We start from the raw sequence: 25,431 nt of genomic DNA, 5'->3' as shown, positions 1-25,431 counted from the left end.
CAGGGCTGCCGACATTGGGATTCTTGCTATTTGTTTTATGTCGCTCCGACACAGATAGGTCTTATGGCAACGACGGGATAGGAAAGGCCCAGGAATGGGAAGGAAGCGGTCGTAAAGCAAATAGCAAAAATATATATATATATATTATACTGACTATTTGGAAATATGTTTGATGCCCACTTTAGCTGCGAATGCTTTTAGTTTCGTAGCTACTGTGACTCAAGAGGGTATATTATTTTTAATAATCACCGAGCAATATTTTGGCCTGGATTGGAAAGAAGAAATCTTCGATCTCAACAGTCGTAAATATTTTCAAGTCCTTGGTACAGATTTCAACGCATCGTCAGCGACCAAGTCTTTGCGCTTTAAAAAATTGTGTACCGACTATGGTAAGTTTGGTAAAATTTTCAAACATGTAACCTACTTGCGGTTCCTGAATGTGTGATTATCAGCTGTTTACAAAAAAAATGCATTGGAAGAAACCTACTGGATTTTTGACACCTGCTCATAAACACATGAAGATTTTTACTATGCTGGAGATGAGCCCCCTTTTTGGTATAAAACCACCACTTTCTAATCACTCTTTTCCCTGTGCTTGGACCGCTAACAACAATTGAGCGGCGTTGAAAGAAATGAGTATAGTAGCTACACTGACATATAATAGCCCACTGCTACACACTCTAAGTCCGGCAGTACAAACGGGTTGCGAGAGACTTGGGAGGCTTGAACCCAGGTTTGGTGGCTATGGCTTGTAAGTTCAGTACTCGACCACTCTTGTCTTGGTGCTCAAGCTAAGCTGCTCTCCTTGTTGCCTATTATAGTTGGTTGGGGCAAGCAAGCCTGAAGTCGAATTATTTGTACACCTTTACTAGAGGAATGTATGCACTCTTACGTGTTTCTGTGGTGATTGGGGTGTTGTGTGTCTTCGAAGAGGAGTGTGTTGGGACAAAAACAAATAGCCAGTCTCCGAATCAGATGAATTAACCAGGGGCCAGTTAAAATCCCTGACCTGGATGGAAATCGAACCCGGAGACCTGTGAACCTAAGGGTTCGACGTTGACTATTAAACTAATTAATCAGACGTTTATGCACTTGGCAATAAAAAAATCGAAATTCGTGAATATATCTTATTATTATTATTATTATTATTATTATTATTATTATTATTATTATTATTATTATTATTATTATTATTATTATTATTATTATTCCTCGTGTGATAAAAAGGCATGGCGATTCAATTAATATTAAGAGAGAGGATACATACATACATACATACATACATACATCATTATAGACCGTTATGCCTTTCAGCGTTCAGTCTGCAAGCCTGTGTGAATTTACTAAATGTCGCCACAATCCTCTGTTTTGTTTCCAACTAGTGTTGTGGCCTCATTTAGTTCTATACCTCTTATCTTTAAATCGTTAGAAACTGAGTTTAACCATCGTCATCTTGGTCTCCCTCTACTTCTCTTACCATCCATAACTGAGTCCATTATTCTCCTAGGTAACCTATCCTCCTCCATTCGCCTAACATGACCCCACCAGCGAAGCCGGTTTATGCGTACAGCTTCATCCTTAAGTTCATGCCTAACTTAGCCTTTATCTCCTCATTCCGAGTACCCTGTACATTGTTCCCACCTGTTTGTACCAGCAATCATTCTGGATACTTTCATGTCTGTTACTTCTAACTTATGAATAAGATATCCTGATTCCACCGAGCTTTCGCTCCCATAAAGCGAAGTAAAGTTGCTCTGAAAACAGACCGATGTAAAGATAGTTTGGTCCGGGAGCTGACTTCCTTTGTACAAAATACTGTTGATCGCAACTGCAAGCTCAATGTGTTAGCTTTACCAATTTGACATTCAGTTCTCTCGGATTTCTTACCTACTGACATTAATTTAGTCTTCGAAAGGTTAATTTTCATACCATACTCATTGCACCTATTTTCAAGTTGCAAGATATTAGACTGCAGGCTTTCGACACAATCTGCAATTAAGACCAAGTCGTCAGCATAGGCCAGACTGCTTACCCTGTATAGAGGAAAGCAATGGCAAAGTACATCACTCCTAATCTTGCCTACTACGCCTCATTTTGGTGCCGCCATTGGTTTTTGCGGCTTCCCTCTAAGCGCATAACCTTTTGTAGGTAGTATTTGAGGATCCAACCAGCCTCTGAGCTGATGACCTAACAGACAATATTAACGGATAAATGGAGCATTTTCTGATTTGGTCCCCATAACATAGCCTCGCTACTGCATGTTAATCTAATAATATACAGGATGTATCAGAACTATACTGACAGAAAATTCAGGGATGCTCTTATTGTTACTCTAAGAATAATGGTGCAAACGTATTGGCGGAGAAAAGTTTTCTTTCCGTGAAAATTGGGTTACTTTTTTACTTCCGGCCGCGCGATTTAAATTGACGAACTTGCATTTGCTGTGCCAGACAGCCAGCCACTGCCTGTTGCTCTGCGTCTGAGGGAAGGGAAGGGAAGGGAAGGGAGGGGAAGTGGGAGATAGAGGTAACGCTCAGGGCGAATGCACAAGTTTCTTGTTCGTTTCTCACAGTCCCAGTAGGCAGCGTACAGTTTCTCTGCACAAACTGACTACTATGCGAACCCCGTAGAAAGATAAATGGAGATGAACTTGCACCAAGAATACCGGCAGCTCTCCAAATCGTTCTACGACACATCAAACCATTGGGTGTATTATTTCCTTTGTTCAGTATTTCATTCAATTTACAATGTTGTGAATGAAGGAACGCACAATCGTGGTGCGGCAGCGTTGCGTCTTCGAGCGTGTTAAACAATAAAGAATGCTACTGCGACCAACAGAGGAGAGGAGAAACGATCTGGTGCATTCCACGACTGACAAATGTCTCATAATTACAATGTGTTCTTGTATTGTGTGTACTGTTACGGCTGATTAATAGACGAACTGTGGAGACAAGGGCAATCCTGTGCGAATTGAATGAGGAAACTTGTGCATACGCGCGGAGCATTATCTCTGTCTCCATCGTACATCCTACTTACCCACTCTCCCCTTCTCTTGCCCGAAGCACGGCAGCAGCTGGCTCTCTGGCATAGCAATACGGCTAGTTCGTGCATTTGAATCGCGCGCCCGGAAGTAAAAATGTTACCTCATTTTCTCGAAAAGAAAAATGTTATCCGCCAATCCGATCACATCATCGTCCTTAACACGAAGAGTTTTGTCGGTATAGTTCTCTTACACCCTGTATAGTCTAGTGTAAGCCATTGCGAGTGGGCATTCCCGGGGACTCAGCGTTGAGAGTGAGCCCCGGAGGGAAAAAAAAAATGTATTTAATGGCTTTACGTCCCACTAACTACTTTTTCGGTTTTCGGAGACGCCGTGGTGCTGGAATTTTGTTCCACTTTTACGTGCCAGTAAATCTATCGACACGAGGCTGGAGTATTTGAGCACCTTCAAATATCGCCGGACTGAGCCAGTATCGAAGCGTCAGAAGGCCAGCGCCTCAACCATCTGAGCCACTTAGCCCGGCCCCCGGAGGAGAAAAATAGCGAGTGAGTGGGAAAGAGACGGAGGGGGAGTGAAGTGTATGAATGGAACATTACAAAATAATTACAACAATCAACCTTTATAAGAACAGTATAATAAAATAAAACTTTCTTCCTGCATTTAGTAATTCACCGGACATTTCTTTCATTTCACCCACTTTGTAATGTCAGGGAAAATTGTTTTAGCAGGATGAGTGCGTAACCGTGATTCCAGCGCAGCATAGGACAAATACGAACGAGTTATTCAGGTTCATTATCGACAATATGTGTTCGTAAATGTATGTAGAGCCAACCATTGTGACTAATTTGCATACCAGTGCGTGGATACGCGGAAACTCCTTTTGTTCCAAGTTCTTATAATATGCAAAGAGGCCGTCTGGAATATTGTAATACCTATCTTTCAAAATTATGCTACATTGAGGCCTCACCACTTCTCTTCGAAACTTGACCAGCGCCTGCTCAAGGGCGTTATAAGGATGTTTAAATTCAGGTGGCATTTGTCTGACATTTCTAAACCATTGTCCGGCTAAATGGTTAGCATGCTGGCCTTTGGTCACAGGGGTCCCGGGTTCGATTCCCGGCAGGGTCCGGAGTTTTAACCATAATGGGTTAATTTCGCTGGCACGGGGATTTGGTGTATGTGACGTCTTCATCATAATTTCATCCTCATCACGACACGCAGGTCGCGTACGGGCATCAAATCTAAAGACCTGCATCTGGCGAGCCGAACTTGTCCTCGGACACTCCCGGCACTAAAAAAGCCATACGCCATTTTATTTCATTTTTTAAAAACCATTTTCGCAGTAACTATCTTCGTTGCAAATAGGCAAGTCGCATAGTTGAAATATGAGTATTATTAAACAATATTTCTCCTGTAATTGGTATGCGAACAATGAATGTTCCATTTTAACGCATCACTTCTATCCCAAACAGCACCAATTAACACATTTTTGTTTTGCAAGGATACCTTTAAATCACTCATACGGTTGTAAAGTTGACTAAAAAGGTAAGGTTAGCAACCGGGAGCGTGCGTTCTTAAAAACCACAGCCGTAGCGGCGGAGAATAGTAGGGGGTCAGCCTTCGGCTGATACCGGTCAGTCTGGGTTCCCTAGCCCTCAAACGTCGAGTTGGAATGGCCTGGCCTTATGCACACTCGCAATACCCTTGAGCTTCCATACTGAGTTTCGAGAAATTCTGTTTAGCTGCTTCCCCGTGATCTTCAAACAAATCCAACCCAAACCAAACCCCATGACGCAACAGCCCCGAAGGGCCATGGCCTACTAAGCGACCGCTGCTCAGACCAAAGGCCTGCATGATTACGAGGTGTCGTGTGGGCAGCACAACGAATCATCTCGGCCGTTATTCTTGGCTTTCTAGACCGGGGCCGCCATCTCACCGTGAGATATCTCCTCAATTGTAATCACGCAGGCTGAGTGGACCTCGCACCAGCCCTCAGATTCAGGTAAAAATCCCTGACCTGGCCGGGAATCGAAACCGGGGCCTCCGGTAAGAGACAGGCACGCTACCCCTACACTTCGGGGCCATTCCAAACCAAACCAAAGAAAAAACAAAACATTGATATCAACCTACTTTCGACTTCCGTTTATCTAATCTGAGACAGAAACGAAGTATGAGGCAAGACTTTTAAACGTACAGACAAAATTGTGATTTTATTTATGACTTTTAGAACAATTCAATAGTGACGTGTTTACAAATGTATTCCAACTACACATTAAACCCACAGTTAAATTTCAGACATTCAATAACCACGTCGATGCTCCCATTAACAGGCTGAGACTGTGTTTAGCGAGCGGCTGGGCTGCCTGACCTGATATTCGTGCATCCCTAGTTTGTTTCTCCCGTGCGAGTCTGGAACCATGAACATGACTAACGCGATATGTGGGAGAGTATCCGCGAGAATGTATGAGTCAGTTTGAGAACTTGAGGAACTTTATTGACTGACGTTCACATCTCAAGTGTGTGGTGCCTATAAATAAACGCTATTTATAATTTACAGCTAAAAATAAAACGACCTCGGTGCTATTAAAGAGCTGTTAACAGGCCGGATAGGTAACGATGAGCTTCCATTTGTGTATTAAAATGAGTAACTAATACGTTTTATTCCGGCACACTTTGCAAACCCTGGTGAGGTTGCGGGTGCAAACTCTGTCGTAGAAATATACTGGCCCTGTTTTACGACGGAATGCTCTTCCTGGCACCAATTTTATGTGAAGGAATTTATTCACTATTACGTGTCCTGCGGTAGTTGATAGAGTTTTCCGTATTGAGCCACACGCCCAGTCCCCGAGTCGGAGTAATTAACCAGTTGCGGCTAAAATCCCGAACCCAGCCGAGAATCAAACATAGGACCCTCTAAACTGGAGGTCATGACGCTGACAATTTACCCCAGGAGCCCGACGACTAATAAATACGTTTCAGTGATAATATTCTTTAAGTGACCAAAAGGAAGAAGTCATGGATTGGATATAAATTTATGAAGAACTTAGTGCAAGAAACTGTTGAGGAAGGGAAGTAAAGAGGACGAAGTAGGAGACAATTCATAGATCTGAAAGAAGGAAGTTATGAGAACACGAAAAGAAAAATGTGTATATATTGTATATAAAACCTCCAAATGTTTCTATCTCTCGAACACAAAATATAAATTTATGAAAACACTACAATATGTCTGAAAAATATACATTTTATTAATAACAGAATGACATGTTTCGTTTTACAAGATCATTATCAGACTCTATCAAGTCACCTTTGTACCACTTTTGTTGTTAACAAAATGTGTTCTTTTTAAAAGCCGGCCCCGTGGTGCAGGGGTAGAGTGCCTGCCTCTCACCTGGAGGCCCCGGGATCGATTCCCGGCCAGGTCAGGGATTTTTCTCTCGACCTAAGGGCTGGTTCGAGGTCCACTCAGCCTACGTGATTAGAATTGAGGAGCTATCTGAAGTTGAGATGGCGGCCCGGGTCTCGAAAGCCCAGAATAACGGCCGAGAGGATGCGTCGTGCTGACCACACGGCCCCTCGTAACCTTCAGGCCTTCGGGCTGAGCAGCGGTCGCTGGGAAGGCCAAAGCCCTTTCAGGGGCGTTAAGTGCCGTGTTTTTTTTTTTTGGTTTGGTTCTCTTTAAAGGTATGAAAATGAAAACGTATTTTCATATCTTGTGATCGACAAACTGAAAAACTTAAGGGTTGTGCAAACTAAGTTGACACTGAAAAACAAAAAAGTGGCTTTCATCTTTTCGCTACCAGTGTTGCTTCTAAGCAACGTGTATTTCAAGGACACTTCACCAGTTTTTATTTAGATTGGCCCCTTCAACCCCATTGTTGCCATGAAGCTACATTTGTGCTTTTTCAAAAAATGACTACAGATGCCACTTACAACACTGATCTAGGTGGCAGTGTGTGTGTTTAGTATGTGAAGTGAATCAGCTGGCTGTGATCTAGTACCGCCAGTGTTACAAAATCACGTTTCAGAACAATCAATGTTGAGTTAACTTTTTATATTAGTGTATTTGTCAACTTAATGTACTGTTGTAAGATTATGTACCATGATAAACTGGAATATGTATGATAGCTAGTGAATATGTCTGATTAGAAAATGGTGTTGCTCTCAAGCTACATTGGGGTTAAGTATAAACAAATCATTCTAACCTAACTTTTACCAACCGGATTGTAATTCCATTTTATACTTGTTTTATTCCAATAGCCAAGATGAAACCAACACAAATAAGGAATGAAAAGGACCTTCTTGGTATTCTTCAACAGTTATCAGATGGAATTCTGAAATAGATTGTCAGATTTTGAGGACTCAGAAGATGAAACAGCCGTAATTCGTCAAGCATAATTGTGGCTTTCACAAATGAGCTTCCTGAACAAAAAAAATGGTTTTCTTCTCTTCAACTTGCCATTGCACTGAAAGAAAGGGGATTATTCTGTGTGGACACAATACGGAATGACAGCATGGGCAAGTGTCCCCTGAAGTCTGAAGCTGAATTAAAATGCTCTGGAAGAGGCAGCTACGACTGGCGTGTGGAAACGGACAGTTATGTGGCACTTATAAGATGGTATGACAGAAAAGCAGTGAATTTTATATCAGCTTATGCTGCAATTGATCCAGTAGGGAAATGTAAGAGGTGGAATGCATCACAAAAACAGGAATTGTACAGAATTGATTTGAGATCAGTGAAGTGGTACACTAGAATTATATACTGCTGTATTAGTGTTGCCGTTATGAATGGATGGTTGTTGTACCATAGACATCAGGCTCAACGATGTAACAAATGTCATATTCAATGGCAAAATTCCAGGCAAATATTGCAAGTGCGCTTACGAGATCAGGTCAGGGGAAAGGTACAAAACGTCGCTCCAGTGAAGCACTCAAAGAACCCACTAAAAGGCAAACATTTGCAGTCCGCCCAAATGATGACATTCGGTACGACGGGTCTGAACACTGACCGGGATAGTCTGGTAAAGCTAGATGCAAATTTTCCCCAGGTGTACTCACTCAAGCAGTATGTGCAAAATGTAATGTAAACTTGTGCCTAACTGCAGCAATGGCAAACTCCCTCACACCTCGTCATTGGTTTTTGTGGTTTTCCTATAGCTGCATAGCCTTTGGTGGTGCGGTTTGAGGATCCAACCAGTCTCTGGGCTGATGACTTAACAGGTAGCAAAAAACTTGCTTCACTCTGTTCCATACCACGTAGGCCTTACTTGTGTATTGTATTTGTTACTGGAATGATAGTGCTTGTAAAGGAAAGTTGTTAAAGTAATGTGACGTTTCTCCCATCATCCAGTGTTCTAAAACATGTTATTATGATATTTTAATGTTTCTTGTACTGTGTAATGTCTTAATTATGATACTGTCATGTTTCTAGTACTGTGTAATGTCTTAATAAAGTAGAGTAGAAAATTTAAATTTTCAGGTTATTTTGTCTTCGAATTACCACTGAGCCCCAATGTAGCTCTGAAGCAACATGTTCAAATATCCAAGTCTAGGAGGGAATTTTTTTGAAAATGGCAAAAATGCATTTGAATGTGACTAATTAGTATAGAACAGCACAAATACAAAGTTTATTAAAGTTATTTTTACTCTTGGGGTTCAAAGGGTTAACAAACAGAAAAGAAAAGCACGAGATTGGGAACAATGGAAGAAAACCTAGCACACTGGACATGCAATTGTGCAGAACACATGATGACGACATTGGCATATCATTTATTAGAAGAGACGGTGAGACTGGGCAATTCTTTGTAATCTTCAATCTCTCTTTAGCCTGGGCTCTTTGTATAGTGAGTAGCTCTATCCTACAAAACCCTCTTTCACTCCGTATTGCAATAAACAGCAAGTCGACGATCCACTATTTAGGCAACCCGCAGTACGCCTGCCGCCATATGAACCGTACATATGCAGTACTGTGTCAGAAGTTTTGTGATCTGCAGCCTCCGGAGAGACTTGGTGCACGTTGAAGCCTACGAGCAGCCTGCATGACTGGGTGGTGGTGGTGGTATGAGGTAGGGAGAGGGTGAAACCCAGTGTCGACACATAGCCTACTCCTTTCGTATAAAACCAAGGGGTCTGTTCAAGGTATAACGTTCCCATCCGACGAATCAGCATCGCCATATGCCCTCACTCCATGTTAACACTCTGGACATGTTTGAATATTGAAGCCAGGCTTCTGGCACGCAACCCTTCCGGCCAACATTCCGACGGTGAATTTGTTCCACCGACGAGACTCGAACCGGCTAACCACGGTGTCAGACCATAAAATGTTAGCCTTGGCTGCTATGGCCACCAGGCGGGTTTGTGAGAAGTGAGGAAGTCTGACGCAATCCCATGAGAGCTCCAGGACGAAATACCGCTGGTCGATTCTGGAGCAAGCTGTATTTTAACAGATCTCCACTGTTTTATTCTAATTATTGCACTTTCACTCCACTATAATGTTACGATGCTATAGTACATTATTCCAACACGAGTTAGCAGTTATTTCATTCTACAGACGCCACAAGGTTTTTCCGCGAATATCACCACTCATTTTAACAGTGACTGAAGACCGATTGGCTATACACTCCTACAGGTGGAATGACTAGGGACACAACTGATTAAACGACGTGTCTACAATTTTTGCGCACACCATGTGAATCCTAAACAAAAATATATATAAATATTTTACTGGTAAATTTTCATCCAGCGAAGTACTATATTGTATATTAAGATTACATATCTCAAAATATTTCCACCTAACTCGCGCAGTATGAGTGCCGAGGTTAGATTTCACAGTCAGTTCGATGATACATGTGACTTGACGTTTTTTCTACGTTTCGTATGGATTATAGGACATCTAGGAATGAAATTCTATCAAGGACTATGCACTTTTCTGTTCCTATAGCTTTCAGCGACGTGTTGAAAGGTTACGATCGTCCAGCATCGAATGCGGACCTTTTGCGGACTCCGCTTCAAGAGTTGCCTTTTCCACTTAATCATACATTATCTCTAGGAGTCCTGATATTTTAAAGTCTAATTCTGGTTTTCACGCCAATAGTCCCAGAAATATTACCTGTCAAATCATCAGCCCGGAGGTTGGTCGGATCCTCAAATAACACCGTCGACTTGTAAGGAAAACGCAAAATCTGATGGCGGTGCTATCATGAGACGTAATAGGCAAGGTTAAGAGTGATATAATTTACCATTGCTTTCCTCACGGAGTCAGATACGACTGATTCTACATAACATCCAAAATGCAATGATCGTGGTCTGAAAGTTACCTTCCTCGCAACTTCCATTTTATCAAAGCCGTAAATGAGACTGTGATTTTAGTGGATGCTACATTTTGACCTGACCTATGCCAAGAGACAGATGTAAAAATACTGCATCCATCAAGAAGCAGCGTAGCAATTTGTCCAGTTTTTATTCTCTTTACTACCAGGAATTGCGAAACTTCAGGGGAGCATTACCTATAACTTCCTAATACCCTGGCAGTCTGCAAACTTAAGAACTGATATTCCAACAGTTCCGCCAAGCTAAAATTCCGTCTGGGAAAATTTGTATTTCGATGTAAATCATTCTTCTCGACTGTTGATTTCCTCTTGAGTTTACATGATGTGCCCTTCATTCCGGTCACTCGCTATAGTCATCCTCTAGAGTTGCCTTGTCAGGCGAAAAAACTACCTGGCACTGACTTCAGGCTGTTTTGGGATACCAAATTCAGGGTGCCAGAGAGTCATGGAGATACATTAAATATCTATTAGGTTATTTCTTTCCCTTCTTATATGAATGTTTTTATAGGTTTTGATTTCTCTTTTGGGTCTCTGGTCTCTAAAAACATGGTTGAAATTGAGCGGAGGATATGAAGACATGTCAGTAGTAATTTCTTCCGTTTCTTTGTTTTCTTTTATTTACTTCGAGAATAAGCTTTTGACATTCTACATAAAGGAAATGAAACTAATTACTTATAAAACAAATTGACAGAAATTCTCATAAATCCGAGAGGTACACCTCGACTTGTGATAAACATTTTAGTAACAGAATATGTCTTATATTATTCTTCAGAATACGTACATTTGCCCAATACATAGAGTAGTTTGCAAATCTTAGTAAAGAGACAAGCAACGTTTAGGGCAGTTTGTATCGAATGGTATCACTTAAATTCGTTTTAAAACCACAAAAGTACACCTTCATATTGAGAAATGAAGACAAATAATGTGTTTCTTTTTTTCGGTTGTGCTTGTACAGTATTCAGGAACTTAAAATTGACAATTGAGCAACTTTTTTGTCAGCACCGATCATGAATATCTTGTATACCAGTGGCCAGTAATCGTAACACCAGCCTCTTTAAGGCAACTATCATTATCACAAGTGGTTGACCCAAATTTCGTTGTTGAGCATTATCTTCAACCTCAGCAAGTCTGACAAATCTTTGCGAGCACCTTTTATTTACTCTCTCTGTTAGTTTACAGTCCCAGAAATAGAATACGCAGTGTAAAGGTAAGCAAGTTTAAGAATATAAAAGATAAATAATTCTTGAAAAACTTTTGGTAAACAGGAGCAGGTCTCATGGTGGGCAGAAAATCAATAACAGTTCGTTGCTATAAACAAGGTGACTTCTAGCAGTCACGTGCTGTAACAGCGTACAACTGCTTTACGTGTAAGGTGCAAACGTTCCTATGAGAATTCAACACTTATGATGTCATTATTCGATAAAACCAAACCAAACTCCATGGCGCAACAGGCCCGAAGGGCCTTGGCCTACCAGGTGACTGCTACTGAGCTCGAAGGCCTTCAGATTACGAGGTGTCGTGTGGTCAGCACGACGAATTCTCTCGACCGTTATTCTTGACTTTATAGACCGGGGCCGAAATCTCACTGTCAGATAGCTCCTCACTTGTAATCACATAGGCTGGGCTGAGTGGACCTCAAGCCGGCCCTCAGATACAGGTCAAAATCCGTGCCCTGGCGGGGAACTGAGCCCGGGGCCTCCGGGTAAGAGTCAGGCACGCGACCCTTACACCGCGGCGCCGGCGATCATTACTCAGTAAGTCACACTTAATATGAAAGAGATAATTTTGAGACTTCTGATTTCCTATTTTTAAATCTCATGAAAAATATATATTTCCTACTATGACGTAATTGCTTTCTTTCCGCATTCAGAGTACGGAAAATGACAATTTGTCGTACTGTAAATACTTTCCGCACTGAAATGAAATAAAATGGTGTATGGCTTTTAGTGCCGCGAGTGTCAGAGGACAAGTTCGGCTCGCAGGTCGTTTGATTTGACTCCCGTAGGTGACCTGCGTGCCGTGATGAGGATGAAATTATGATGAAGACGACACATACACCCAGCCCCTGTGCCAGCAAAATTAACTAATGATGGTTAAAATTCCCGACCCCTGTGACCAACGACCAGCACGCTAACCATTTAGCCATGGAGCCGGTCGCTTCCCGCACTGTTTTGTTAGAAATCGCGTCTGATTGGTTGAATTCCGCTTCACAGTAATGTAAACACGGACAGTCAGAGAGATCATGAACCAGCGAATATCAAACTTATCCGTGTGGACATGATATAGGCTTTATGCTTATGCCGTGTTAAGAAAACGAGGTGAACCTCTTTAATGCAGAAGTCTTCTTCGTAAACACAGATATTTTCTTCCGAAGACGCGGAGCAAAGTTATCTTCTTCTTTATCTGTTTACCCTCCAGTGTTGGTTTTACCTTCGGACTCAGCGAGGGATCCCACATCTACCGCCTCTTGCGCAGTGTCCTGGAGCTTCAGACAACTGGGGAGAATGACCAGTACCTCGCCCAGGCGGCCTCAAGCAAGGAAGAGGGAAGGCCGTGGCCTTAAGTTAGGTACTATCCCGGCATTTGCCTGGAGGAGAAGTGGGAAACCACGGAAAACCACTTCCAGGATGGCTGAGGTGGGAATCGAACCCACATCTACTCAGTTAACCTCCCGAGGCTGAGTGGACCCCGTTCCAGCCCTCGTGCCACTTTTAAAATTTCGTGGCAGAGCCGGGAATCGAACCCGGGCCTCCGGGGGTGGCAGCTAATCACGCTAACCACCGCAAAGTTATCTGCGAAACGGAAAGCGTTTCACCTTGAGACGGCGTAAGCCCAAAAGCATATATCATCTCTACAAGTACGGGCCGTGAAAGCATCAATGTTAACCAACTTATCCTTGGTGAATTGCTTCTACATCTGATTGCAGCACTGTGGTTTCATATCCATCTACACAAAAATGCCATCAAGTAGCGTCTCTGCATTCCGAGCTCAAAAAATCTACTTAGGATCGCGTGGCTGTGACCTCGCATTCGAGAGAGAGTGGGTTCAAAACACACCGTCAGCAACCCTGAAGATGGTTTTCCGTGGTTTCCAATTTTCAGACCAGGAACATGCTGAACTGTAACTTAATTAAGGCAACGGTCACTACCTTCCCAACCCTAGCCCTTTCCCATATTTATGTCGCCGAAAACCTTCCGATGTGTAAGCAACAAAAGTATTCTGTCGCCATCACCATGTTGACTAATGAATAGGTTATTCGATTTCGGACAGATAGGCTACATATCGCATATATTACAATATATCAAAGTTCGTTTTGCCTTCAATAATCCAGGACGGGAGGACCATGTTTACGACTCTAGTGGTTTAGGGGCTGTTCACTGCTTCAAATAACATCCATGTACACACCTACTACTACTACTACTACTACTACTACTACTACTACTACTACTACGCTGTCGCGCCCCAGGTGGCCGATAGTGGGGTCCTAACCGGCTTGCCGTCGGACTTGACCGAAATAACTCTTGCAGACCAAACACACAACCCCCTGTGGGTGGAGGACGCAGACGAAGTATACACCCACTGTATCCCCTGCCTGTTGTAAGAGGCGACTAAAAGGGGCGACCAAGGGATGATCGAATTAGAACCATGAGACTACTTGTAATTAGTACCATCACGCTGGGAACACCATGGGTCGCCTTTACTTGCGAGTAGTACCACTAGGTTACGTACACAATAGGTTTGTGATTAGTAGCAACAGAGTGTGAATCAGGGTGGGGATTTACAGTACTCGTGATTACATCCCGAACACTACGAGCTTTCGTTGCCTGTTATTAGTACCATTATGTGAGGAACACCATGGGTCTGCCTTGCCTATGATTAGTACCCACTATGTCAGGAACACCAGTGATAGTACAAGTCCCTGTGATTAGTACACGTATATGAGGAACACCATGGTTTTGGTTTGCCCGTAAGTGGCGCCGCAATGCGAGAAACACTATAGGTCAGCGTTACATGTGCGTATTACATTTCCTGTGAGTAGTACCACCATAATGTGTGGAATACCGCCAGTTTACGCTAGTTTTGATTAGTACCGCAACATGACAAATGCCATGGTTCTACTTTACTAGCGATACGTACCATTATGAGGGGCAGATGACCTGGATTTTGGACCCCTTTAGACAACAAGCATCATCGATTCAGAATTGTGCTTTAGGAGCAGTCCCTTGGTTAGTATACTGTTGTTTTACGGTAGTTTCTGGGAATGTGGTGCATTGTAGGTCGGATCCACTGATTGTTTAAAATTCATATTCATCCATTTATTCTTCGTCATCGTGTTTTGAATTCTGGTCAGTGGATGATTTAGGACTTTTATATTGCCATTGCATTTCGTCTCACTTCGTACCATTAGGGGCCGATGACCTTAGATGTTAGGCGCCCTTAAACAACAATCATTATCACCATCATCATCATCATCTCATGACTTTCATAACGACGCACAACACAACACAACACGTCACTGCATTAGTCAATCATGATTTGTAGTCAATCATGATTTGCGCGATGACGTGTAAAAATTGTTTAGAATTAAATACTTTATTTGTACAAATTCATCATAGTATGAAATAAGTCCGCCTCTATGATGTAGTGGTCAGTGTTATTAGCTGCCACCCCTGGAGGCCCGGGTTCGATTCCCGGCTCTGCCACGAAATTTGAAGCGTGGTACGAGGACTGGAACAGGGTCCACTCAGAATCGGGCGGTATTCCTCGCTGAGTACGAGAGAAAGACCAACCCTAGAGGGTAAACGGATTAAGAAAGAAAGAAAGTATATAATAAAATATTGTATGAAACAGTCACTAAAGTGATAAGTTCACGTAACTCGTTTAAAAATTCCGTCCAAGCAACATCTCACTGGTAACGTACAAAGCCACTTTTCGTGGCTGTTGTGTAAGTAACTATATAAACATACCTTTGGTCTACTTTAGTAGCTATGCCTGATGAAGAATTAAGAACCAAGAATCTCAAGTGGAGCGGCTTCTCTCTTCTAAAACTCGTCATTTGACGGCTGTTATTTTGTGTTTCTTCCCCTAGTTTTATGCCTCACACTCATTCCATCCAAATGCTGGGACAGAGCTTGATTAAGTCCTGTGACATCCATTGTAATACTATAGTCATATACTTACAAACTTTCTGCAGAAGAAGAAATAGAAATGAAATACAATATTTATCAAAACACTACAGCATACCTGTTTAAATCATATGTAATTAATAACATAATTACATGTTTCGTTACCGAGTAAGTTGGTTACGCGGTTTGGGGCACGTAGCTACTAACTTGCATTCGGGAGATAGTGGGGTTGTACCCTATTGTCGGCAGCCCTGAAAATAGTTTTCTAATGTTTCCCATTTTCACAGCAGGTAAATGGGGCTGTACCGTGATTAAGGCCACGGTCGCCTCCTTTCTAGTCCTAGCCTTGTTTTATCCCATTGTCATAAGACCTGTTTGTAAAACAAATAGCAAAAAGAGGAAGAACAGGTTTCATTATACAAGAACATCTTTATATTCTATCAAACCAAGCGTAGCGGCTGGAAGAGGTAGACGTACTGTATCTGAGTTGCCCTGGTCCCGCGGTGCTGGGGTAGCGTGCCTGCCTCTTAGCCGGAGGCCCCGGGTTCGATTCCCGGCCAGGTCAGGGATTTTTACCCGGACCTGAGGGCTGGTTCGAGGTCAACTCAGCCTACGTGATTAGAATTGAGGAGAGATAGCGGCTCCGGTCTAGAAAGCCAAGAATAACGGCCAAGAGGATTCGTCGTGCTGACCACACGACACCTCGTAATATGCAGCCCTTATGGCTGAGCAGCGGTCGCTTGGTAGGCCAAGGCCCTTCAAGGGCTATAGTGCCATGAGGTTGGGGGGTATCTGGGTTGCTCTAAGATAAGTTCAGCAAACATTTTCGAATTTATTGAGGTGTTCGAACACAGATTTTTTGGTATTCACACAGTTTTTTTGCGCTTATTCATATCACCACCAAATCATAATAATTGACAAGTTCACGCAACATAAACAATTTTGTAGACATACATACATGTTATAAAAGAGGTTTGTTAGAATTGGAAGGTGTTCTTGTAGAACAAAACATATAATTCCGTCATTAATTAAATGTGTTATGTCATAGGTATGTTATAGTGTTTTCATAAAATCTGTATTTCGTATTCAACAGGGGGATAAAAAGGTTGTGTTAACCAAGAAAATACAGAAATTCATGGCTTTTCTCTTAAATCTTTCACAAAATGAAATGGCGTATGGCTTTTAGTGCCGGGAGTGTCCGAGGACATGTTCGGTTCGGCGGGTGCAGGTCTTTCGATTTCACTCCCGTAGGCGACCTGCGCGTCGTGATGAGGATGAAATGATGATGAAGACAACACATACACCCAGCCCCCGTGCCAGAGAAATTAACCAATCATGGTTAAAATTCCCGACACTGCCGGGAATCGAATCCGGGACCCCAGTGACCAAAGGCCCAGCACGCTAACCATTTAGCCATGGAGCCGGACAATCTTTCACAAATGTTATCAGACAGTTACGTACATCTCTCTCTCTCTCTCTTTCTCTTCGTACTGGAAGGATATTTTGGTTGATGGAGAGGTTGTCAATGGCGGAGCGCTCAAGAACTATCGGTTCTTCTCCGTAAAGCAAGCAACATATTTGCCTTCAAATGTTTCACTCCTGTCAAATACTTTAATAGAACTAAACACGAAATATGTAATTTTAAAATATCAACTGGTACTAAAAATCTAAATGATATAAATGCACAAAATATGGTTTAAGTTATTACTGAGTCGTCAGATGAACGTTTTCTCAATAACAAAAAGCAGCAAGTGTTGTATGTCAAAGAAAATATCTTGAAACAGAATCAGAAAAGACGCATGGCTCCTAAATATCTATTAAAGGCCTTTGCCTACCAGGACGGCAGGTGCCCAGCTACATTTCCTGCAACCCAGCGAGTGGCTGCGCGGTTTGCGTCACGTAGCAGTCAGCTTGCATTCAGGAGACAGTGGGTCGAACACCATTGTCGGCAGCCCTTGAAGATGCTTTTCCGTGGTTTCCCATTTTCATACTTTCTGTACTTTAATCAAGGCCACGGTCGATTCCTTCCAACTCTTAGCTTTTTTCTGTTCCATCGTCGCCGTAAGACCTATCTGTGTCGGTGCGACGTCCTGCAAATTTTAAAAACAAACATTTAAACAATTTGGCAGCCAAACTGCAAGTTGTAGACCCTTTCAACTTGGTGGAGAATGCAGTTCTTCGCTCTTCAGACCACACTACGCCAGTTCTTGTTCTCACTCTCTCTGGAAGAGCCTATATCCTGTGTACCCAGATCCTGAATTCACTTCTTTCTTTAACCAGTGCGTCAGAGATACCGGTCAGATTCCCCTTCACTTCAGTTGCACATACAGATGTGTATTTCCAAGCCATGAGAAGATAAAGAATTTTGCGTGATGTTCTGGTGTTAAACATTCAAGAGAGATAATTAAATCACAAGACTTTGCTTTCTCATAGAAAATGGAACCTTTTCAAATTTTGAGTACAGCTCTGCATTTCACCTCAGGTGATATTCGTCCTCAGAATTTTGACGTGGGGAGAGGATCTTTATTTATTTATTTATTTGTTTGTTTGTTTGTTTGTTTGTTTGTTTGTTTGTTTGTTTGTTTGTTTGTTTGTTTGTTTAAGTTTAACGAAGAGCAACGTACGCTGTGGGTCCAGTATGGTGGAGGGGAAACATCGTGAAAGACGATGTCATTAGTTTGCGTATACCACGCAAATATTAATCACTCAAAAACTATAATGCACATCCAAATAAGCAAGACACTGTTTAAAAGAGCGAAGTTCAAATTATATCACGCGACATTAGCCTTGAACGCGTGATGTCACACGCCACAACAAAATGGTCGCTAATTTGGAGTGGGAAATGACTGGCGGGTATAGTTCGAGAATATTGTGTGAGGTGTCCTTTAACAGAGTTTGAAAAGTACTATAAAATAAAACACTAGTGGTGAAAATAGCGAAAGAACCTTAAGAAAAAAATGGCGTATGGCTTTTAGTGCCGGGAGTGTCCGAGGACATGTTCGGCTCGCCATGTGCAGGTCTTTTGATTTGACACCCGTAGGCGACCTGCGCGTTATTATGAGGATGAAATGATGATGAAGACGACACATACACCCAGCCGCCGTGCCAGCCAAATTAACCAATAATGGTTAAAATTCCTGACCCTGCCGGGAATCGAACCCGGGACCCCTGTAAACAAAGGCCATCATTTAGCCATGGAGTCGCACTGTTAGGTGCGCTGTATTGCACATAAGAATGCAACCTCAGCCCAGCAGTTTACCCATAGTCAGCTAATGACATGACTTCCTCACGAGAATTATGTGTAGTTATTCCACGCCATATTCTCATTAACCAGGAGTTAGTGAGGCGATAGTTGTAAATATCGATCGGAAGACACGGCCTTGTAAACATCGTGTTAATTCGCTCAAAAAAGAATGAGCGCATGTTATTGTGTAAGTACTGGACGTCACTGGTACATTTTTCTCAGAAACAGTACTGGACTTATAGATATAACGTTTGTTGAGGGTATCTACAGGGTTTGTACTCCATATGGGAGGTGCTTGAACTATATTTCGAAAACAATTAAAATTAAGCCTGAAAAATATTGAATGTGCGGTTTATTTTAGTGACTATACAACCTTCACTTTGGCTGCATAGTTAGGGTCGCGTAGCTGTGAGTTTGCATGGAGAATCTCACCATCTGGAGCTCTGAAGATGATTTTCTGTGGTTTCCCATTTTCACACCTGGCAAAGGCTGCGGCTACCTTAATTAAGGCTACGGCTCGCTGCCTTCCCAGTCGTAGCCGTTTCCCGTCCTTGCGTCGTCAGAAATAAATAAATAAATAAATAAATAAATAAATAAATAAATAAATAAATAAATAAATCACCATTGATCTGCATATTGGGTTGTCGCCCAGGTGGCAGATTTCCTATCAGTTGTTTACCTAGTCTTTTCTTAAACGATTTCAAAGAACTTCGAGATTTATCGAACATTTTTCTTGAAAAATTATTCCAATCCCTAATTACTCTTCGTATAATTAACATTTGCTCCAATTTGCCCTATTAAATTCCAGTTTTATTTTCATATCTTGTCTATCTTTAAAAGCTCCACTCAAGCTTATTCATCTACGTCATTACACGTTATCTCTCTACTGACAGCTCGGAACATTCCGCTTAGTCGAGCAGCTCGTCTCCTTATTCACAAGTCTTCCCATCCCAAAGTTTGCGATATTTTCGTAACACAACGACTATTTGTTTCTATGCCTGTCTCCTTTGCCTTTAAGAATTAACATGTTTCTCATCTCTGGTGTAGGACCACGTGTGTGTCGACTTCCTGATAGAAATCAAACCCATGTCCTTCCGGGTGAAACGAGCACTGTTTGACCACCTCGTCTAGGCAACCCATTCATGGAACGCTAATTAACATTAAGGGCAGTTGGAATGCATGTGAAGTGCCCTGTCTCACAGCGTACAAAAATTGCTAAATATTTGGCCATATATTTCTACAACCACGTCATCTATAATTTTGAAATATATCGATATTGTATACTTTTGACATCTATTCTGTAAGTTCACTGATTCAGAATGAAGTGTCATTTCTGATTTGAATATGATGTATGATTTTTAGTTACAATGGTTTTTAAGAGAAACATAATTAGCACGCTCTGGACGAAGCACTGCACACACATATACGGTCTAGAAACGTAAAAGATTCCATTGTTGTGATGTTTTAGTGCAAAAGTAGTAGTAGTAGTAGTAGTAGTAGTAGTAGTAGTAGTAGTAGTAGTAGTAGTAGTCGTCGTCAGGCTCTACAGGTCAGCCAGCATTGGGGAGGCAATGGGTTGGTCCTACAGTCGGCTCTCCTGAGAATGCTTTTCCGCTGTTTGCACTAAGGCAAACGCCGAATCAGGTTCTTTTATAGCCCACGGCCATTCCGCACTCACCTTCTCCGTATCTCAAATCACCTTGTAGGCCTATGTATGTATGTATGTATGTATGTATGTATGTATGTATGTATGTATGTATGTAGAGTATTCAGCCCGAAGACTGGTTTGATCCTTAACATCGCTTACATAAGCTATAATGGATAGCCTAGACGTCACTGAAGAGACATAGTAGGGATACGCGGAGTGGGGTAGTTTACCGTTGCTTTCCCCACCGCGCCAGACGTTATTACACATTAGTCTAGAAAGTCTACTGAAATGCACACACCAACTGGTCCCATGAGCGACATTTTTACGCTATTGATGACAGGAACTGGCAGCATAAGGAATGGTATTATTAACATCGCTCATACCTCAGTCACTTTCATATTGTCAAAGCAAAGGACGAAACTGGGACAGATCAGTGAAAGTAACAAAATTGCTCTAGCCCAAAGCAGAAGACATAGGGCTCTGTAAACACTAGGACTCGCCACCAAAGACACGTGTCTAATTTGAGCAGTTAGAAAATGTTTGGTGCGATTTTGGTTCTGTGGACCTTTTCTTGGTTGTTTCTAAAGCTTTAGTGAAAAGTTATTACTTCCGTTCAGTAATTAGAGAGATACAAGCAGTAATGTAAATTAAAAATATCAAATGCCAAAATTTGCCTTTAAAACTGTATCATGTATATTCATACACTGAATTAGAAACCAAGCACCTCGCTCTAGGTAACCATATTTTATGGTAATGATACCAACGTAAATATTGAAGCTGTTACTACAAATTAGTGAAAACCAAAGCATTTTCTGTTACTTGATTTTGGAAATATACGGGGACGTATCCGGCACCTTCAAATGCTACCAGAATGAGCCGGGACTGAACCCACCTAATTGATTTCTTGAATGAATTCTTAATAAAAGATACACTTTTTTAATTAGTAAATTGTACATTTGAGTGTAAGAAGAGCATTAAACATATCAAAATGTTTTATTTATTATGTTTCAAGTCCCCTTAATATGTACAGGGTTTTAAATGTGCTTTTTAACACTGACATGTTTTTGGGTTGGGGGTCTGTCTAGAATTAGCGTGGATAGTTTTCCGAAACCACAGTAACCATGGCAACAAGTGTACGTCGTCTGTGTATACTAAAATAGGAAAAAAGAAAGCATAACCATGCTTCTATGCTTCTCCGTGTAACGGAGGAACTTGGTTAATTTTTCATCTGTTTTCTCCCTAGAAACCAAATGATACCTGTGGAACCATCATCCATACACACATATTTTTGTTCCGCTTTTCTCTGACATGAATTCTATGCATACCACATACACAACCAAAGGGATTATTTTTAGTGGAACTCGACCAACATCGTTTCCTTAAAGTTAGTTACCACCCTACTTATGTCTGCAGGATCGAAGTCTGGGTCAGTTTCTGGGGATGTAAGAGTGTTTAAATGGGAAAGTCCCCTATCAGTAGACTTGGTGAATCGTTCAAGAGCCTAATTCAGTGGGGAGGGTAGGGGGAAAATCAGCAGCGTGACTTCTACTAGCAAGTAAAGGAACGTTGAACGCCATATTAGTTCTTCTTTCCTCGATTTCGGTCATTTATGAACCACGTAAAATAGCATCCTCATGTTTCTGTCTTTTTTCTTGAGTTCCAGTCCATCCATTATTTCTTCATCGTTTCACTGCGTTCTTTTCTTCTTCCGTTAGTCCAGACAGTTGCATGTTTTCTGTCTTTTTTCGGAAAACACCGGAATTTTCTAATCCCATAGCAAAGTGTAGGCCAGTATAGAATTTCTTTCGTAATCATTTCTACCAAATCATTTTTCACTTCGATGAACCAACTCATTTGTGGTTTGGGATTTTTGTCAAAATGGTCGAATATGTCTTTAGTTAGACTTTCCGGATTTATTCGGACCAAGCGAGCACATAAATTCTTCCTTTCCTAGGGCATCTGACAATTTTCAGTTGAGATGTAAGATTTCTTTATTGCTCCATCTCATCCAACAACTCCGAACTTTTCTTGATCCAAGTATCTTCCTTAGTACTTCCATTCCTCTCCTTTTTTTGTTCAGAATTAAACATTCCACTGCATAAAGACATTCCAGTTTTTTGACAGGGCGATAGTGTTGGATCTTTCTTTAAAGAAAAATATTATTAGTTTATTATTATTATTATTATTATTATTATTATTATTATTATTATTATTATTATTATTATTATTATAGGGTGCTTACGGCCACGATTCTCAACGCTTTTATATTTAAATAAATGCAATAACATGTCGAAAGGATGTGTGTAAATAAATAAATAAATAAATATATATATATATATATAGGTCCTATATATATATATAGGACCTATACATACAGTATCTGAAATTATTACTTCATGTACAATTACCTTGTGTTTACTGCACATAGATGTGGTTTGGGTGTTGGGTTCGAACACTATTGTCTGTTGCCCCGAAGATGATTTTACGTGGTTTCCCATTGTCACATCATAAAATGCAGGGACTAGGGTCGCTTCCTTCCTAGTCCTGTCCTATCACATCGTCGCCATAAGACCTGTCTGTGTCGCTGGAATGTAAAAAGAAAATGAAAGTGAACAGTATGAAATAAACAAATTGTTATTTTTATTGCGCCTTACTGCCTTATGTCTGGAGTACAGATATATTTTATAAACTCCACATATATACTTCGAGTTTCGAGACTTACGAAGGAAATTTGCTTACGTTCTGTGTATTCGAAAGATGTTTAAACTGTTTCATTACTACCACATTTTAATAAAAATATGTTCTTTTTTTGTTAGTGGCTTTGTCACACCGACACAAATAGGTCTTATGGCGACGATGGAATAGGAAATGCCTAGGTGTTGGAAGGAAGCGGCCGTGGCATTAATTAAGGCGTGAAAATGGGAAACCACGGAAAACCATCTTCAGGGCTGCCGACAGTGGGATTCGAACCCACTATCTCCTGGATGCAAGCTCACAGCCGCGCGCCCCTAACCGCATGGCCAACTCGCCCGATTAATATATTATGTTGTAGTGTCGTACTATAAAATACTGTGGCTCTATCATGCAGTATCATATGAAATATTGGAAGATAATGATATGTGTTTGTAGTAATACCTACACTATGTGTGAAGGCCCTGACTTCGATTACGATCTTTCCTGAGGTTGTAAGCCTTGAAAAGGTCCTAACACAGAATTGCCAACCCCTTAGTCTCCTGCTTAATGTTGTGACGGATTCAGGGGTGAAAATTCATTGGCCATCCTATTTATTATATGTTAACTCTGGTTCCACTACAATTACACATTTTCACAAACACCTCGACAATGTGAGATGTTAGACGATTTTCATCCAAACCAAAATCCAACGAATTGATGATCAAGATTATCCATAGCGTCTAGAATGAATCAAACATGCCCTTTTTAAAGACAGATTAGATTTAAAATGATCAATTACACGTCTATCCAAATGTAAAACATTTCCCTTTACGGACATGCTTTTCATATTTAAGTCATCATCATCATCATCATCATCTGTTTACCCTCCAGGTTCGGTTTGTCCCTCGGACTTAGCGAGGGATCCCACCTCTACCGCCTCAAGGGCAGTGTCCTGGAGCTTCAGACACTTGGTCGGGGATACAACTGGGGAGTATGACCAGTACCTCGCCCAGGCGGCCTCACCTGCTATGCTGAACAGGGGCCTTGGTGGGGGATGGGAAGATCGGAAGGGATAGACAAGGAAGAGGGAAGGAAGCGGCCGTGGCCTTAAGTTAGGTACCATCCCGGCATTCGCCTGGAGGAGAAGTGGGAAACCACGGAAAACCACTTCCAGGATGGCTGAGGTGGGAATCGAACCCACCTCTACTCAGTTGACCTCCCGAGGCTGAGTGGACCCCGTTCCAGCTCTCGTACCACTTTTCAAATTTCGTGGCAGAGCCGGGAATCGAACCCGGGCCCCCGGGGGTGGCAACTAATCACGCTAACCACTACACCACAGAGGCGGACTCATATTTAAATAACATACGAAAATTTGTAACGTTGAAATTAGAAAATTGACATTGATTAGAATGTTTCCTCAGAATAGTCATCATTAGAGATGGGAATTATAGGCACGAATAGGTTAGAATGCAAGTGTATTTGAACAAGGCGCAAGTGTATGTTACCCGCAGGACGGTTCTGCGGTGAGATTTGCATAAATATTATCGATCTGAACTATTAGAACCCCTAAAATTTATGCAACTCCCAGACATATCTGTAGAGCGGCTAGGTTTCACTTGCGCCTTGTTCAAATACGTTTCCATTCTAACCTATTCGTGCCTATAATTCCCATCTCTAGTCATCATACGAAACCTACATTCAGTAAACTTTGAGGAGTAGCAATATTATATTGTACTGTACATTTCCACATAATATACTTGTAAATGTAACAAGATTCTACAGATACTATTATCAGAGCGTTGTTTTTACCTGCGGGGAAGCAGGGGCAAGTGGTTGCCGAAGAGCCACAAGCGCCTCTCACCTAGCCATCTCTCCATGCGGTCGGCTCCACACTAACTTGACAACATTGATTACAAGAGCAGCACAAGCGGTGGAGGTGCGCCACGTTCAGTGGGAGCTGCAGCACTGGGTCAAGAAGCGCCCCCTCCACCACCTCCAGAACATGTTGCATTCAGCTGACATGCGGCTACACAGCGTACGCCCGTTCCCATCGTCCAGTTAAAATTAAGGAAAGAACTCTTCACCTCTTAAAAATAAAAACCAGGCCATCTCCTGCTAATGGAAAACCTTATCCGCAGGAGGACGATGGAAATGTTATCTTTGGGTTGCGCGGAAGGCACATGCTTTTGAATTGAAAGATAATGCATGGGGGACAGGAGTTACATTTGACAAAGTGGTCATCGTCAGAGTTCATAAAGGGAACAAAGCAGACATGAGCAGCGAATGAAGAACGAGTCACTGCACTCATCACAATAGTTCACTCCATCTAAATCAAGAACCAACTTCAGGGTGACAAAGCATTCAGAACGATCATATCTGTCTACTGGTGAAACAATATGACCTCAACAAGGCCA

General features: G+C 41.8%; 1 protein-coding gene across 1 annotated transcript in view; it reads right to left on the bottom strand.

The window, feature by feature from the left end:
- The window catches only part of LOC136875410 (cyclin-dependent kinase-like 4), a 243,294-nt gene extending 218,400 nt beyond the window's left edge, over nt 1–24,894 (bottom strand). The window contains exon 1 of the mRNA XM_067148968.2: nt 24,827–24,894. Coding sequence (XP_067005069.1) covers nt 24,827–24,894 — 68 coding nt within the window. The remainder of the gene's footprint in view (nt 1–24,826) is intronic.
- Between the last annotated feature and the right edge of the window lie 537 nt (nt 24,895–25,431).

This window comes from Anabrus simplex, chromosome 1 (genome assembly GCF_040414725.1).
Source record: "Anabrus simplex isolate iqAnaSimp1 chromosome 1, ASM4041472v1, whole genome shotgun sequence".
In the NCBI taxonomy this organism is placed as follows: Eukaryota; Metazoa; Arthropoda; class Insecta; order Orthoptera; family Tettigoniidae; genus Anabrus; species Anabrus simplex.
Note: the sequence above shows the minus strand (reverse complement) of the source record. Positions and strands in the feature narration are given on the sequence as shown.